Genomic DNA, 18710 nt, shown 5'->3' on the forward strand with positions numbered 1-18710 from the left:
ATCTAGGCATGTTCCATAAAATATCACTGCAGCTTAACTTTTGGTGGGGCTCGTATAGATGTGATTCCAGATAGTGGCCTCCTAGTGTTGCCAGTCCTTGGTTTCCTGCCATAAGCCAAGCGTGGAATTCCAATTGCTTGCCTACACTGCAGAGTAGGGATGGATGCCACACACCTTTGGGGTGTGTGCATCTCACTGTGTTCCATCCACAGTGGGTGCAACAGAGTTGAGTGAGCAGTGTTTTCCCCTCCCCTTTCCTGACCCCTCATGGTCAGCTTAACCCCTTTTCCCAATATTTGGAAGTCATTGGTGCTTAACACTGTTTTAACACTAAGGGTTTTTTTGAGGGGTTTGTGTTAAAAAATATTCTTAAATGTGTGTCTGAAGCACAGGGACTGCAGCCTAGTAGGACTATAAATCTCATCTTTTTTGGTCAGTTTCACAACCAGGCTAGAAAACTGCAGAATTTAGCTATATCCTTGCCACCACCTCCATCTTCTCTAGACATTTGAAATGCTCCTTTGATTCAGTGATTCAAAAGCTGTTTCTTCAAAGGAAAAAGGGAAGGCAGCAGTTGAAATTGACAAGATATGTGTCAGTTTTGCTTACTTGTTGCTATATTAATAAATGGGAACCTCCTCTGCAATTTTGGAATGCCTCTATTCCAGCATAGTGAAACTATTATTTTAAAAAGAAGAGGATTGCCACCTTAGAGTTTTGGATTGCAGTTCCTGCACATTCAGAAGTGCTACTATGTTCAATGGAATCTCTCTGTGTTTTATAAGCCTAGAGAAGCCCTAAGTGAGAGGAAGGGACTTCCTTTGCAAGATACAAAATGGCTCTGCAACCAGAAATTCACAGCAGGCAATGGAGGAAGGAGGGGCATCCCAACATATCATATACTTTCCCCAAGCTCCTCCCACTGTGCCGAAATTGAGCCTTTTCCTGCTCACACCTGTTGAAAAATTGCACTGCTGTGCCACTCATTCCTTCCTTACCAGATTTTTTTTTGTGGTTGGAAAATAGATGGAAACAGAAATGGGAAAACACGGGCTGGTTGCAAATGGATCGCAGCGTTGTCTGGACCCTCTGTGAAATTCCGTGAGTGGGGCAGGGCAATGGCACAATGAAAGCCTTGCCTGGAAGCGCAATATGCCTTGGCTGAAGATCTTTCTGAAATGAACGGACGCAGCACAGAAGCCCTGCTTGGTGGGTTGTGTCCATTATCTGCAGTGAGGCAGCTGTTCAAAGCTTAGTGCCAAGATTCTGAGTCTCTCCCCATTCACGTGTGCATTTCTGCTTTTAGTTCTACTAGGCGGCATTCAATCCCAAGATATCTTCACCCGTCAGCCTTGTTTTAAACTATTCATTTTTAAATCCCCACTCTTGTTTTGCACATCACTTAGCTTCTTTCAAAAGAAGCCACCACACTTGTTGACATGATCGCTAAAATATATTGACTAACAGTGAAGTCAAGCCTTGATGCTGTGTGTGGTGTATAGACAGGACTGCTGCCATCTGCATGTATTTATTATTTATTTTGCAAGCTCGCAACTCACAGCACGGTGAATGGAATCCGAGTGGCCTGGTTCAGATGGAATGCCAAAGCACGGGTTGCCGTGCTGAGGACCAGCCCTCAAGGAGCCATGCAACCACACCTTTCTCCTCCCTTCTTCCCTATGCAGCAATCTCCTCCCTTCTTTCCTGGTTTGAGGCAGGCTGCAGTTTGCTGTTTCCCCCAAACCAGCAAACTGTGGTTTGCCTTTGCCCTGCAAACCAGATCAAACAACAGTGTGCAGGTTCGAATAAAACTGCAAGTTATGCCTTGCCTCAAACCAGGAGGGAAAGGATTGCTCCTTGAAGGCTTGTTCTTATAGTGTTGAATCATGATTTGGTGGTATAAGCTAGTTGAATATCTATCCCTCCCCAGTTTGGTTGAAATCTCTGCAACTTGAGAGTCCCAGTCAGGGCAGGGCTCCTCTTGGCCATTTTGCCATCTTCTTGTGACTGAAGAATTCACGAAGTGTCATCATCCCTACCACTCCAGAATCCCTTGCAGCATTGCAGAAGCTCCTGGGGGCATGCCTCTTCCTTCACCCTCAGCTTCATGGATGGCCCTAAAAATACTGCCATACCAAATGGCTGGTTATGCTAGGATTACTGGCTTCTTGCTCAGCCCAGCTTCCTATCCACATCTCTCAGCTCCTGCTCTCTGCTGCTCCACCATCAGCGTGCCCTCCCTTCCTTTTTAAAGAATTCCATGCTCAGTAGCCACTCCTCACCATGCTGAATGCTGCAGGAACCAGAATGCTGGAGTCGGAGTCTGTAATCCAATTATGAGTCTGCATGTGTAACAAGACAACAGCCCCCAAGCGAAGTTGGCATACGCTGCAGGTGCCTGTTCCTGAATGCACATATCATAATTAATGGTTCTCATGTTTAAATTGTAAGATGGCTGTATTCTTGTATGCATTGTTTGCATTTCAAGTGTTGTGGCTGAGATAGTACAGATCCCCAGACAGTTGCCCTGCACCATCAATATTTTAAGTGATGGACCGTGAAGTTCTAACAGAGCTCAAAAAGGTGAGCAAAATGATCCCGAACATTTTGAGCCTGTTTGAGCTGGGGCCCATTTCCTTTCACTAATGGGGGAGTATATCAACTTGTACACTGCTGGCAGGAGCAGTGCCCTCTAACAGGAGCATATTTATTTTGTGAGCATGCAAAAAAACCTTTTTGAAGCATTTCCCAGGTAGATGAACTATGTGTACTGCCTTCCATTCTAGCGGATGATGCCTTAATGTTGCTTGCGTTCTTTTCTAGGGCCATGTTTAAAAACACTTGTTCCTGAAAAGGTAGCGGTACAGGCATGTATCTTAAGAAGTATGCAAAACTAATTTTGGGAGGGTAGAACCCGGTATCCACCTTCCAAAGATGTTCCTGAATCTCATCCTAAGAGCAGGCATTTTCCCTGTGACCTTTGAAGCTGGGAGGTATAACCAGTATCCAGACAAGCCCCATTGAATGCAGTGGGACTTACTCCTGAGTAAATATAAATAGGATTGGGAATTGGGTGTTGGTTGGTAAGAACCAACTTCCATTGGCAAGGGCAAATTTTAACCAGTTGGTCATGCAGGGTTTGAGGATATTTTGCTTCTGCTGTTACTATCATAAAGGATGAAATATTAAACATTGTCCTTCTAACAATGAGTCATATCTTTTGTTCATGAAATAATCTTCCACTTCCTTCAGAATCTCAAAAAACAAACACCTACTTAAATAAGTGCAGCTATTAAACTTTACATTAATTAGTTGGTTAAAAGGCGGATGATTGATCAGTAAAATTCTTTAATCTGTTGACTGCCCTAGGTTTCCTTGTCTCTGTGTTTCTAAACATTAAGCGTGTGGGAGCAAAACAGACTAATAATCTAAGTAATTAATATGCTGTCCTTCCGCCCCTATGTTTGCAGGCATCTTAAGAGGTGCAGATGTAATGAGGTCAGATGTAGATGTTGGAAGTAGCCTTCACTGCATTTGCTGGTTGTGTGTGGCAAAATTAGCTTTAAGGCATGCCCATGCGGAGGGAGAATGGCACAAGTGAATATTGCCGAAGGATGTTGCATTTGAGAGTTAGAAGACAGCATCAGAGGCCACAGGAGAAAACTAGAAAGTGACAAGGACCAGTGCAGTGGCCAGCCAGGCGTAATTTAGGAAAGAAGCCAAGTAGTTATACACTGTTTAGGCCATATTCAGTGATCTGTCACTTTTGTACCAGCCTTGGTACATAATGAGACAGTGTGGTGTAGTGGCTAGAGGGCTGGACTGGGAGTCGGGGAAATATGGGTTCTAGTCCCCACTCAGTCATGGAAGCTCAATGGGTGACTTTGGGCCAGTCACAGACTCTCTGGCTCCTTGGAAGAAAAAAGGCAGGATATAAATGCAATTTTCTTTGTGCCTTACTTGCGTAAATTCTCTCATTATGTGCATTTAAATGGTGAAGAATTGGATGCTGCCTGATACTTAAATCATTCTTAACCAGTCTTTATTTGCTTCCTAACATCCTCTTCCTAACATCTATGTAACATTGTCTGGGTTCGCATGACACGCTAACTCACACTCAGTGGCTGAGTGTGGGTTGTTGGTTGAATCGTAGGTTAGCATGTTGTCTGAACCCAGGATATTTTCTGCAGGGTGGCTTGTTAACCATGCAGCAGCACGGCTTATTTTTCTCGAGCAAGCCAACTTGAGAACCGCTGGTTTGTTCGTGATGGTTAACAAGCCACACTACATGGCACCCTGTGGGAAATGTCCTGGATTCAAACAGCATGCTAACCCACAGTTCAGCAAACAATCCACTGTTCAACAACAACCCACCCTCAACCACTGAGCATGTGTTAGCGGGCTGCTTGAACGACCCCATTATTTAGTAACCAAACCCTTTTCCTTTATGGCATCTCCCTTTTTCCTCCTGGACTGCTTCATAAAAATTAGTTTAGAACTCAGATCTGATATACATGTATTCTACATCAGTTCTGAAATGTGCATGCTCGTATTTTTTATTTATTTTGGCTGCTTCCCCATTTTAAAATACAAGTGAGCAGGAGCCCAATTCTTTTCCTGCTTCTTGCTCGTCTGTATTTTTAAGCAGCGAAAGATATCTGAGGCTTGTGTTTAACACTCTTGGATCTTAACAGAGTACAAAACAATTTCTATGTTGACTGTATTGCTTACTGAAGCCTTCTCCAACCTGGGAGCTTCCATATGTGCTGGGGCTTCAACTCCCATAATTCCCTAGTGGGAATGAGTCCTGCGGCCCAGCACCCCCCCCCCCCCTCCAATTATCATCCAGAGAACGGCATGTGATGAGGACATCAGGGCAGCAGAAGCCAGCTCCAGTTTATTCCTATAGCCAAGTTGATGCTACGATTTAAGGGAATTTAAAATACGAAACTGCATGTGCTCACGTTATTATCATTATTATTATTATTATTATTATTATTATTATTATTATTATTATTATTATTTTAAATCAGGGTTGGCAGACGGTCCCTTGTAATGCAAGGGATGGTAGTTGGGGAGGAAAGAGGAAAGTGGATTGTGTGCTCCACAACAGAAGTTATCTAAAGGGTGGCCCCAAAAGATCATTAACTTCAGCATCTAAAACTGCCTACCGCATCACTGGTAGGGCACTAGGTTGGGGATTGCTCACCTACTTTAGTGCAGATCTAAATATGTCCAACAAAAGGTGTTCATCCTAACGAAGGATTTGGCAAGTTGAAGTGCATCTCCCTGGGGCGTGTCCTGATGGTTGGGAGCTGTGCACACCCTGCCACGCTTTGTGTGTTCACTGCAGTGCACCAGAAGACATGCCTGCCACGTGAAGTGCTAATTGGGCCTCTCTTGACACTTTGAAGGGTACAAAGAGGAATACCTATTGTGCCAGGGGAAATCCTATTTCTGTGCTACAAATAAATTGCATCCTTAATTTGCATGTTTGATTCTGTAGCTGAGATTTTTATTTTTATTTTTATTTTTGCAGAATGCTGTCTTCCTCCCCCCTCCCCATTATACGGGGAAGGAGGGTATAAAGGAAGGCAGACCTCAGTCGTGGGAATTATTATCTGAAAAGGAGTGCATGATCAAAGGCAATGAGAGAGAGGCACCTAGGCAGGGAACCGAATGCTTGCCCTTCGATGCAGGAGCTATTGTAGGCACACCATATTTGTCTTTCGCAACATGCATAAACAACTGTGCAGGCAAGGAATTAGTTTTTTAAAACGTTGGGGTACTTGGAAGTCTGTGGCAGGGTGGTAGTGGACAAATCAGCGATGAGATTCGGTATCAAATTCAAAAAGGCATGAAGCCACTTACCGAATGATGCAGGGCAAGTCATTCAAGAACCCCAAAATGCGACTTGTTATGCTGGTGGGTCCAGGGATTGTGGGGGCTTTTGTCTATTGCAAAGACTCGAGGGGCGTGTGGTGCACGTCTGAATGTTTTGCAAACACTGGCCATCTTGCTGGGATCCTGCTCACCCAGGCGTCGCCAGGTTTCTTCCTTCCTCACTACGGGTGTTCCAGGAGCAGTGTGCTTGCTCATGGGAACAGAATGGCCACCCAACAGTCTTGTACAGCTGATCCTTGTAGGGGAACATCAGCCGTGGCATGCAAGAACCTTGTCCACATTCCCGGTTTTTCTTTTGGAGGAGACCCCCGAGCAGCCGTTGAGGAAGCTCAGTATTCCAGAGAACAGAGATGGGAAAGCACTGAGTTAATCTACGGGTTGCTTAATTAACAAGTCCAAAGCTGCTTTAATAAAACTGCGTTAGAAATCTCATGACATGAAGCCAAATTGGAGGCTCAACTGGGATCTCGATCATTTTTCCTTGCGCAGCTTCCGCGATTAAGGATTGCCACTTGCTTTCTCTTTCTGTTCTCCCTTTCACCCACCGACGGCGCCACACTTTTTCAGGTTCTCTGCTTTTCCTTCTCCCACCCTTTTCCACATCCCTCTATTTTTCTACCTCAGCTAAGAAGAGTCGGAGTGGCACCTTCTCAGCCTTTTGGCTGAGATCGAATGCGTTGGCACAGAGAAGGAAGCACACAGCTTTTTATTTGGGGACCCAAGCATCTCCTGACTTGTTTCTCGTCAGGCAAGCTGGGATGGTTCTAAGACACCATTCTATGTGCACTCACTGAATCTGGGGTGATGGCCGTAGAGGCTGGTAGCTCCGATGTTAGTGGGGCTGTGAATCCATTCTGGGATTCAGTCAGAACTAGCCAGAACTCTAAAGGTGCCCAGCCTATTTTGGGGATAGGATTTAGCCCCTTGGATAGCTCCTTTAGAGTTCTGGCTGGTTCTGACCGAAGCCCAGAATAGATTCACAGCCTCACCGAAACTGGAGCCATTTCCTCCAATGTGATGGGAGTGGGCAGTGGAGGAAACATACCTAGAATTGTATCACTTTATTTATTTATTTATTTATTTAAAAAAAAACATTTCTTGGCTGCCTTTCAGGGCAGAAGCCCCCCAAGGTAGCTTACAGCGATAAAACACATAAAAACAGTTAAAATATTAAAAGCAGTAAAAAAACAAACACAAAAAATAGAAATAAAAACAACAAGAAAACCACCAGCAGCAACACTGGCAATAGCAGCAACGACAGTAGTTCTCCACAGCAAAATAATAGGTTTTCAAGGCTTTCTTAAAAGCCTGCAATTGCGGACCTCCTATGAAAGCTTGTTCCAGAGGTGTGGGGCCACTGCAGAGAAGGCCCTGTCACGTGTGATCACCCACCTAATTGCTCTCACGGGTGGGCAAATGAGAAGGGCCTCTCTTTCTGATTTTAAAGCGTGGGCAGGCTGAGATGGGTGAAGGCGGGCTTTCAAGTAATGTGGTCCCCAACTATTTAAGGCTTTAAAGGACAAAACCAGCATTTTGAATTGAACTCGGAAACAGACCAGTAAGCAATGCAGCTCAGTAGTTTATCCTCACCGGAGACCTCTGAGATTGCACAGACTCTGAGATAGTGGCCTGCGTCTGCCCACAAAGACCCATCCTTTCTATTTGGGTCTTGTATTTCAGGGCTGCGCCTAAACTCTCCTTCTAAATCCAGGTTTGATCTAGGTTCTTAAAGTGGATTTAAGAGTCTCTGTGAGTCCATTTTAATCAGGGTAACAGATGGCAGATGTAACAAGGAAGTCTGGAGAAGGCTGACCATGTGCAAAGGGGGGGGGTATGGAGAAGGTGGGGAGGAGGTGCACAATCTCATAGCCCAGCCTTCTCCAACCTGGTGCCCTTTGGATGTGTTGAACTACAAGTCCCAGCATCCTCCAGTTAGCCACGTAGACAACATATCTGGAGGCCATCAGTTTGGGGAAGGCTGTCATAGCCTGTTCTCTTAACCATCAGTGAGTTTCCTAGCAATGCTGGAGGTTGAATTTTCCCCATATTTAAATTCCAACAGAGTGACCACTGCACCACGCTGGCTCTCCTTTTGAGAAAGTTGTTTCCTGCTCTGGAAATGGAGCTGGATATAAATCCGGGATAAAGAAATAAAATAGATATGCATGACAGACAAATAAACAAAACAGTAGATTTCCTTAATCCTTCAGGTTGCTGGCTTGCTGTCTGGATACTTGCCTGCTTGGGTTATGTTCCCTTGTGAATAAATAAAGTGGAAAGCAAAATGTGTTAAATAAATGACAGGCTGTTAGGCCTCGCCTAGAGAATTGGCTGGGAGCTCAGGATATATTAAAACACTTCCAAAATAATGTGATAAGATACACAATAGAGAGCGAGCTAAAATAAAATCACTTTGGAGTTCAGCTTTCCTTGCGGTGATGATTTCCGACTTCAGCCCTTCAGGTAGCCTGACCTTTTTCAGATATTTGCATATGTTGCAGAGATTTGTGAGCTTAGATTTGTGAGCCCAGCCCTTGCTGAGTCATCTTTTCCCATTTATATATTAATTTTTACCATTCACTGTGGTCAGGCGAGCTTATCAGTGTTCCTTACCCAGCACACTTTCATGCTGGAGTCCAGCGATAAGACAGAATAGAAGCAGGACACTTTGCAAAGAGTTAATGTAGTTGTCGTCATCTTTTTTTTTTTAGAGGAGGGGTAATGCATTTCTTTTTCCATTGAAGCTTTATGGGCATCTTCCTGTTTTTCCCACTCCAGTTAAATAACCTTTCACTTGAAGCAAACCGTAAAGAAAGTTGGCTTTTCTTAAAGCAAAGCTTAAACCAACAGTATATTAAGTGCCAAGTGGATCTGGATTTAAATATCAAGCTGATTTCTAATCGAAGCTACCCTTTTTCTTTCAACAGGGATTCCTAAAAAATGAGAAAGATAATGCTTTGCTGTCGGCCATCGAAGAGTCCAGGAAACGGGTAAGTTAGGGAAGAGCATGGAGAGATAGCTTTAATTGATGTCTTGTTAGGTCGGAGGCAGTGATGTAGGTTTTCTGGGAAATTTTAAATTGGAAAAATGTCCAGAAAATTTTCCTACGTAAATTGTGTTAATTTGCATCGGATGTTTTTTTCCACGTACGGGGATCCGATGCAAATTAAGTTGGTTTGCGCAGGGTAACCCTACGGGGGCCAGCAACCTTTTTGAGCCTGTGGGCACATTTGGCAATTTGAAGATGTGTCGTGGGCACCACCACAAGATGGCTGCAGTGCAGACTAAAACATCAGCCGGCAGCCACCTGCCATCTTCATTTCCTAAGAATGTTTCTGAGCTCCACATTCATGGGAAAAGAAGATGGGAGCAGGTAGAGGCCCTCTCTTTGCTTTGAAGCGATCCCAGCTTCCAGCAAGAAAGTTTTGTTATTTAAATAAATAAAAAATAGGAGAAGCAGGGCACCTTGGCGGGCACTGAGAAAGGTATCCAAGGTTGCACCGGAGCCTTCAAGCACCGCATTGCCTCCACCTTCTTCAGAGAGTGATCTATTTTAAGATGTTTATTTTACTTGTATTTAGCAAACAGGAAAGTTAAACAAAAGTACGCCTTGTTGATTTTTATCCAAACTCACCACAAGTATTTGACCTGAAATATTGGAAGGAGAAAAATAAAGCACACCTAATGTGATTTAAATGTTATATTGTGTAGATTTTTTTTATTGGAATATTTGTTAAAAAAAAAATAAAAGACAGTGGAGTGCACTTCCCTGGTAATGTTTATATTTAAGGGGGTAAAAACCCAAAGGTATCGAAAGAAGTTGACACACAAATCAATTTTAGCAACTCAGAGAACTGGGCATGATATGCTGAAAGCCATTCATCTACAACTTTGAAATGTACCAAGTGTTGCCCACTATTGTATTTTCAGTTAGGCTCCATTCGTTGTTGCTAAGGAGCTTGTGAAATGGATTTTTTTTTTTTTTTTTTTTTTGGCGGGAAAATAAAGCACTGGAAATATTTCCAGAAACTTCTCCATTTTGGAATTTTTCTGCCCCACATCAGACTTCAGGCTTGCAATACCTACTTTGCTTTTGGCTAGATCTCTGCATTCCACCAGTTGGAGTCAGGTGCAAAGTCTCAGACAGGCAGACATATGCTAAGAATGAAGAAACAGGTGCACATGTTCAGCCCAGGAATTTGTGATCAGTACCAGAACGAAGCCCTGAGTTCCTTTCACATGCAAATCTATTCCTGGTTTTCCCCTAATCGTTCTTGGGGGTGGGGTGGCTTTTTTAGGTTTTGCAATTCTTTGATGATTGGTAGTAAGAAAGCCTTGTTGATCTACTGCATTACCCCAGAGATCTACCGGTAGGTCCTGATCCACCTTCTGCGCACTCCTGTGTTAGGAATTCTATAGAATTTTATTAGAATGTAAGCCTATGTGGCAGGGTGCTGCTGTTTTATTCTTTTAAGATGTACAGCACCATGTACATTGATGGTCCTATATAAATATAATAATAATAATAATAATAATAATAATAATAATAATAATAATAATAATTAGAGAGAGGCTAGATCTCAGAGGTTTCTTTACAGCACAGCAGCCGTTTTACAAATTTGCTATCTGATTAGGTCATTCTCCCCTCTGTAAGAATGCAAGATTCTATTTCTAGGCAAACCAAAAGCTTCACCAAGGAACGCTCGATTTAGCAACCAGGATAAATAATGCAAATCAACTTCCTTTGGTTTTAGAGGAAAGGAAAGGAACCTCTCGTGCAAGCACTGAGTCATTACTGACTCTTGGAGGGACGCCAGCTTTCGCTGACGTTTTCTTGACAGGCCTTATAGCGGGGTGGTTTGCCGTTGCCTTCCCCGGCCGTTATTACCTTTCCCCCAGCTAACTGGGTACTCATTTTACCAACCTCGGGAGGATGGAAGGCTGAGTCGACCTGAGCCGGTTGCCTGAAACCAGCTTCCGCTGGAATCGAACTCAGGCCGTGGGGAGAATTTCGGCTGCAGAAACTGCTGCTTTACCCCTCTGCACCACACGAGGCTCTTTGGTTGTAGAACTTTTCTTATTTGTTTTTTTTTTTTACTATTTTGCATAATTTATTCTGTTTTTCTTAGTCACAGGGAACATTGAGGGCCACAAAGACCTTGTTCAGATGCAAACGCAGCATCCAGTGGCAAATCAAGGGTGAATTAACCCATGTCTTGTGGGGATATGTGCTGTGCCTGAGCCACTTCCTCTTTCCTTTAACCATCCTTGAATGCCACATTTGAGGGTTGCTTCTGTAATGTTTGAACAGGGCCACTGGGATAGTTTGTGGGTTAAATAACCCCAAGTTAACCTATGGCTTGTTCTTAATTAACCCATGATTGTCCACTGGACACTATGGTTGTATCCCAACAGGGTCATTAGCTCCACCTCCAACCATGGGAAATCTTATTCGGCCGTTCCTCTGGCTTCTACATTTTCAGCCCACACACATTTAAGCATATCTAGCTGTAAGTGCTAGAAGCTTAAAAAAGAAAAGGAAAACAGTATTCTCTGCTGAATTTTGCCCCTAGTCTGTATTAATTAATTAATTCAATTTATGAGTTGCCCTATAGCTGAAGCTCTCAGGGTGACAGACATAATAGAAACAAATACAATAAAACCAATGATACTTTTAATATATATATATATATATATATATATATATATATATATATTTGAAAGCAACAACAATACTGTCAATAATTTAGAGTAATTTAAAGAGGAAAAATAGACATCCAGGCAGCTAAAACTTGGGAAAAGACCATTTTAAAAACACAGCACTAAGCATCATTAAAAAGGAAACAAGGCTCTGTTGTAAATTCTTTTAAAAAGGTCGGGAAAACAAAACAAAAAATACTTTTTTATTCTCCTGGGCCTTTTAAAATAATTTATAACTGCTGCTTGTTTACCGTGTTCTGCACTTCTGCAAAATGGTGTGCACCCAGCCCTGAGCATCATTCACCAAAAGGGTCCGGTGACTAAGTGCATATGAAAATGGAACTTTATGAAGAAATGAAGTAATCCGACAACATAACTGCGTGTCTGCATTACTGGTAATAACAATGTTAGTAGTGCTAATCTAAGATCCTAGCCAGAGATGTAAAATTTCTGGGAATTTTGAAGCCGTGGGGGTTTAAAAAAAGTTGGATGACGTGATTCTTCTGTTCCAGACCAGAACCGAATAGAGATTTAGGGTTGTATCCCATGTTAGTCCTGCTTAGAGTAGACCCATTGAAATAAATGGGTCTTAAGTTAGTCTTGACTACCTTAAGTCTCATTTCAATTACCTGGAAGTAAGTACTTTTTAATTCTTCAGGGTTTACTTCTGAGTTCTGTCCCAGTCTGGCACAGAAGACAGCCGTAATTATATGAGAACAGAACAAGTTCCAGGTTTATGGGGGAAATGGTAACTCCTTGTTATTGGGATACTACAGTCTTTTAAAATAAATAACTCAATAGATTCCTTCTTTGTTTGCTGGTGCGAATTGTAAAGTCACAGAGAAGCCTGGATGTATTCCACATCGAGGCGTTGTTACTGCACGGATACAGAACATGGTAGTCCTTCAATTCAGGGAGGGACCATAGCTCAGGTCCTAGGCTCTATCCCAGGCATTTCCAGTTAAAATGATCTGGCAGCAGCTCTGCCTGAGATCCTGAAGAATCACTGCCAATCAGTCCGGGATGGACACATAAGGCTGTTCCCTGTGGTTCTAGTCCTTATGACTGAAGATAAAAACCTGCAATCAGAAGCTGCTGCAGAGCCGGGCAAGGCCCTTTTTTGTTTATTTATTATTTATTTATTTATTTAGAATATTTATATACCGCTCCCCATTGAAAAATTTCAGAGCAGTGTACAAGATAAAATGAAAATAAAAACAGAATAAAACAGTTAAAACAAAATTTTAAAGAAGCAAAAACAGAGATCCAAGGCTGCATATTAAGGAAAGGCTTCTTGGAATAAAGATGTCTTCAGGAGGCGCCGAAAGGAGTACAAGGTTGGCGCCTGCCTGACCTCCAGAGGCAGGGAGTTCCACAGGAGGGGCGCCACCACGCTGAAGGCTCTTCCCCTGGTGGATTCCAATCGGAGGATGGATCTTGGTGGAACCACCAGGAGCAGGCCCTCGGATGACCTCAGTGACCGGGCAGGTTGGTAAGGGAGAAGGCGCGCTCTCAGGTATCCTGGTCCCAAGTTATTTAGGGCTTTGTACACAAGTACAAGAACCTTCAACCTGGCCCGGTAGCAAATAGGCAGCCAGTGCAGTTCCCTCAGCAGAGGAGTTACATGCTGTTACATATTTTTAGCCTTGAGATAGGGTGCTTCAGTACCCTGGAGAGCTCCTTCTCTCTCCTTTTTGCCCCTGCGGCTCATTTCCCAGTCTCCACACTCCCCAAGCTTGGAAGCTGAATATATTATGCAAAAATGAAACAATAATTTGTGCAATACCAGTTGCAGTGCTTTATTTATTACATTTCTGTACTTCCCAGTAGCTGAAGCTTTGGGGTTTGTGGATGGGTAGAGCACACAGAGCCTTGGTTATAGGGCAGGGGGTGGGGATTGAACCCCTTTTTAGGTTCAGCACACTGAGGGCCAAATTCTATTTTGTAGAAGCTCTCGGAGGGAGGGGGACAATTGTAGTGGGCAGAGACAGAGGTAAAAAGGGGCGGGGCCAAAAGACCAGCATATTTTAAGAGCTTTGCCAAACAGCTGGGGAGCAGAGGCAGGGGAAAGGGGGTGGGGCCATTTGGATGACCTTGGAGGGGCCAGGTTTGGTCTCCAGGCAGGTCGGATTGGCTGGGTTCAGACAACACGGTAACCTACATCTCAACAACAACCCACAGTCTAATGACAATCCCTTGAGTGTGGATTACCGTGTTGTCTGAACCCAACCAATCTATAGCCATCATGCCTAGCAGACCTTGGTAGCCGTGGTTTTGTCAACTGTAGTAGTTCTTGAATGCAACTGATATTTGTCCTTGACCTATGGGTGGATCTGATGGCTTGGTGTTTTCTGCGTTCATCATTTTTGTCCTAGACCTTTGCTATGGCTGAGGAGTATCATCGAGAATCAATGCTGGTGGAGTGGGAACAGGTGAAGCAAAGGATCCTTCATACACTGCTGGCTTCAGGAGAAGATGCCCTGGACTTTACTCAGGAAAATGAGGTATCTTTGGGGGACTGTTACGTATTTAGGAATATTGGATTGCATCCAGATTTAGTTATACTAAATGAGATTTCAATGGGTCTACACTAAGCGTGGATCCAACATATTGGTTTGAACTAACCAACTAATTCATTGGCTGCAGACATCTAGTAATTAATTAGCCAGGAAGCTATGATCAGGCCTGGGTATGTTCCCCACAATAAAAAAAAAGATAGAAATTCTGCCCCAGGCAATCCCATTTCTCTACCAAGAAAAGTTTAATTTTGCAACTAGTGTAATGTATGCATTCATTTTTATTTTGCATCATTTATGCTGCAGTTTTTGATGTTTGTGTAATTTCTTGTGGCTTTGCTAGGCCTGAGAGAAGTAGGGACACTGAAGTCCTGTTTGCTTTCACTGAGATTCTTATTATGCTACCGCGGTTGAATCTGAGACCTCACCTCTCTGTCCATATTCGTATTTCCATGGCCGTAATGGCAAGAAATTTGCTTTTTAAAAAAGTGAAAAGTGCATTTCTTAAGAGGTTGATCCCTTTGCTCAGGGCTACATTCTGAAATCCCACCCACCCACCCCCGGTTTCCACAGAATCACAGCATACCTAGCTATTCCTGTTTTTTGTGTGTTTGAGCTTTGAATCCCCTAATTCTTGCTTTTTAGGCCTCAGCTAAACCTACCTGGTCTAGCATGACGGAGGTGGTGAGGATCTCACACTATTTTTATCGCAAGATCTCCCCCTCTGTTTACACGCGGTGCGCGACGACTTTGGAAGGAGAGGATGTCGCACCCGCCATTTTAGGGGTGGGGTTGTTAAAGGAGAAGAGCGCACGAACGGTCGTGTGCAAAAGGGCAGTGTTTTTTTATTTTAAATAATTTTTCCTGCTCACCCCATCCCACCCCCAATGGGAGCAGACCTCCTGAGGAATGCTGTGCCCTGTGCACGGGTCCCGGCTCCTCACGAGTAACCACGAGGAGCCGGGACAAACCACGACGCCAGCCCACACATTCCGCGGTCTCGGGATCAGCCCGAGACCGCGGAAAAAGTGGCCTCAAAGGGTAGGGTGATATCCCAGGAAAAGGGAGGGATCATTCCTCCCTGCTCCCAGGATCCCCTGTGTGTCATGCGGACGCACAGGGACGATCCCGGGGATAACCCTGTCTAGCTGTGGCCTTAGATTCCTCTTAAAACTGTTCTTCCTTGGAGAAATCTATGGCAACCCAGAAGTCCCTTTTTTAAATTGCTCATACTAATTGGCTATGGTCCATATTGTGATCTGGAAATAATTGAAAGTCATTAATGAGACACTGGGATTTCCCCCAGCCCCTTCTCGTGCTAATCATAGAAACTTTTTTTTTTTAATGGACGTCCTCTCCCTGCGGAAGACGTTTTGCTCACAGCGTACTGTTAAGCCCCAGCGGGCTACCAATTTTTTTCAGTGACGGGCGTGCACATGAAATGTGCTGGGACCCAGGAAAGATCACTCGCTACTCTGCAGTTAGCAGCGCTTTATAGATTCAGCAGCTTGTTCTGGTGGCTTTCAACTACTTCTGGAGTTTATGTGAACTGGAGGTCAACCTTCCTTTGGAACATCAAATAAAGAGGTTTCTTCTGAAGTGATAACTCGAAGCTTGTCAGCTTTTGTACCCAACTGTTAAGTGGTACGTTGTCCTCACGGCAGGTCTCAAAGACTCAAAGGGGAAAAAACGCATTGAAAAAATATTCCTCTAATGGGTTAAAAGATCGAATGTGATCTGTCGTTCTGCAGTGCTCTGCTCTCTTCTGCGCAGCCTCCATAACATTGGTGTGTCATCACGAGGGCATTAGAAACCCTGGACGTGTTTGTTTTGTTCCCAACCTCCAAGTCAAAAGCCCAGGAGGTTTGAAGTGCATTTGCTGTGTTAGAAGCCAGCTGTTTCACTTTTCCATCACGGGTTACACTTGAATGAAGCTCTATTGAATAAGTCTTCTGACCATTTCAAAGACCAAAAATCACATCATCATTAAAAACAGACAGGCGTTAATTAAAATTTACCATTTAAAATGATAAAACAATGTACAATTCTTGTATAATGTATTATTTATGACTAACAGTTCATAAAACCCCTTGTGTGTAACGTCTTTTGATAAAATCTATTTATTAGGCCAATTTTCTAGTTCTCTTTTCCTTATACTGGCTGCTTTAAGAGCAAAAAGGGCCACATAATAACTAGAACCACGTAGGAGAAAGGACAATTTATCCTTCGCTGTCCAATTTCTCATGCGTATTAAAAACATAGATAGGTAGTATTCTCTACATTCTGAATATAAACAACGTTCAAGTAGATAATGAGCTAGGTCTTCAATTTCGAGATTGCCACTTAAACCCCGTTTCAGAAAAAATGTCTGTGTGCGAGTAAGAGAGAGAGAAGGCGGGGTCAGGTGGGGTGTGTGTGCAGATGCTCATCAGAAAATAATACGGGTTTAATTGATACCTCTGGACATGGAGAAGCAGCTGAACGGCACAGATCCAAGCCCAGCAGGAAGCAGGTCAGCCGGAGAGCCAATTTTCAAGTTTTGGGCCAGTGAAAAATATCAACACACACTGCTCACGGAAAGAAGACTAATTAGGAGGCAGTGCTTTCGGGTTCAAAGAAGGCAGCGCATAGATTGCCTCTTCTTGGAGGTTTGCACTGTCCCCTGAACTAAAGGGCAAGGCATCTGGCTGAAGGGAAGAGAGCACGAATGTTGTTCAGCTGAGCTGAGTATTCTGCTCAAGAGTCCAATTCAGATTAGATCCACTCCCCCTTTCCTGTTTCGCTGCATCTGCCTTCTTTTATTATAGTTGCCACTCAGCTTGCTTCTGTAGCAGCTAAGGAGCACGGCTCCTCTGTCATAGTCCAGATCTCTCCAGGACTCTGCATTTCCGTGCCTCTGTGGGATTTCTGGATGCGTTCAGGCCACGAGGCTGAGCCAAAATAATAAGCGTGCTGGCAGTGTTGCTGTACCCCGCTGGCCTCCCCCCCCTCCCAACATGTTGCAGCGGATGGCCAAGCCATTTGGAGCACGGCCAAAATGTCTGCCAACGTTTTTTGCTTCGGAATGTGCGTATGAATAATGCATTTTTGGGAGCCTGCAGCTTGCAACAAGTGAGGCTAAATGATCATCTGCAAAGGAAGGCAGGGGCACAACTGCCCGGTAGCTTTCTGTGCTGCTGAATTGGATCCTAAAACTGTAGCAGAGAAGCCCACCAGGAAACCAAATACATTTCTCTTTTTTTCCCCTTGAGCCTGCAGAATACACACGAGGAAACCGAGATATGCTTCTAAGCTCTTTACAAAATTCCGCCGAACGGATGAGAATAAAGTGGATTTTTTAAAGCATTTATTGGGCCAAATAGCGAGCTGCAAAAATTATGGGTTGTTTAACACTTCTTGATTATACGTCAGGAAATGAAAGTTCAGAACAAAACAGTGTAAATTTTAACATATCTCACAGCAATATTTTGCTCCGGTCTGGGCAATGAAAATTCAAATCCCTCTTATACATAATTTATGCTGCAGTAGGTTTAGGCCACCCATGAACTGATAAAAGACTAATGTCAATAACCGCCATCCAAATTCATTTTGAAAGCTTACAAGAGGAATCCACCTGGGACACTGGTTTGTTTTTTAAAAAATGTTTTTATTGATTTTCTATATTAACCATACTTCTAAAGAATACAAACAATATAATATATAATAATAACCCCGTAATACATAATACATACATAAACTAATAAACATACATTCTCTTCACTTCATTCTGCTTTGATCTAATCATTGATTAACATTAAAGTGCACCCCCAACCCAGGGATCTTATTCTGATTTCCAAAATCTCATTGATTCTTCTGGAGGTGTTTTCCCTCTCCCCCTTAATAATACAGAGTCCAAAAACTGTTTCCATATTACTTCAAAATCATTCGTTTTTGTCATTCCTCTTCTAACCCTGATGTTACATGTTAATTTATCATTAATAGCAATATCCCATATTTCTTTATACCAATCGTCTATATGATAATCCCCTTGAACCTTCCAGTTCCTGGATATCATTAATCTTGCGGCTGTTAACGAATTCGTTATCAATTCTTTTATCTCTTGATTCCATTTCAATTCGCCATACACTGGGACACTGGTTGATGGTTTAATGATCCTGGCTATCAATTTGGTGCTTCATCCAATTTGTACTGCCCAGTCATGGCCCGGTGCCTAAATACATCAGAGTATTTGAACAGGGCCTCCTGGGTGGCTCTTAACTGAGCAGCTTCCAATGTCGTTAATAGAGTTGAAGTTCCTCTGTAATTTGGGCTGCACTTCGCTTGGTTTCTGATGCAATTCGGTCCCTCCTCTGTGGCTGCTAGTGTTGCGAACCATCTGGAAAGCGACGGGCTCAGATGACTTTGCAAGTTCTGTCCCTGCTCCCCATGATTGCAGGAAAGTCATTTCGCTTGTCTCCTGCTGGATCCACATTCGTTCATTCTCATTCATGTATATGTCCGTGTGTGTGTGTGTGTGTGTGTGTGTGTGTGTGCGTGTGTCTGTTTTTTATGTGCCTGCTTCTGTAGAGACAAAAGAAAAAATGCCACACT

General features: G+C 43.4%; 2 protein-coding genes across 2 annotated transcripts in view; one reads left to right on the plus strand and one right to left on the minus strand.

The window, feature by feature from the left end:
• POLR2C (RNA polymerase II subunit C) overlaps window positions 1-18710 on the minus strand; it is a 202127-nt gene that overhangs the window by 79916 nt on the left and 103501 nt on the right. The gene's annotated exons all lie outside the window — the stretch shown is intronic.
• The window catches only part of NUP93 (nucleoporin 93), a 113370-nt gene that overhangs the window by 58631 nt on the left and 36029 nt on the right, over window positions 1-18710 (plus strand). Inside the window, exons 4-5 of the mRNA XM_063141080.1 lie at window positions 8832-8894; window positions 13980-14108. Of these exons, the coding sequence (XP_062997150.1) occupies window positions 8832-8894; window positions 13980-14108 (192 nt within the window). The remainder of the gene's footprint in view (window positions 1-8831; window positions 8895-13979; window positions 14109-18710) is intronic.

The sequence above is a fragment of the Elgaria multicarinata genome, chromosome 14 (assembly GCF_023053635.1).
Source record: "Elgaria multicarinata webbii isolate HBS135686 ecotype San Diego chromosome 14, rElgMul1.1.pri, whole genome shotgun sequence".
Lineage (NCBI taxonomy): Eukaryota > Metazoa > Chordata > Lepidosauria > Squamata > Anguidae > Elgaria > Elgaria multicarinata.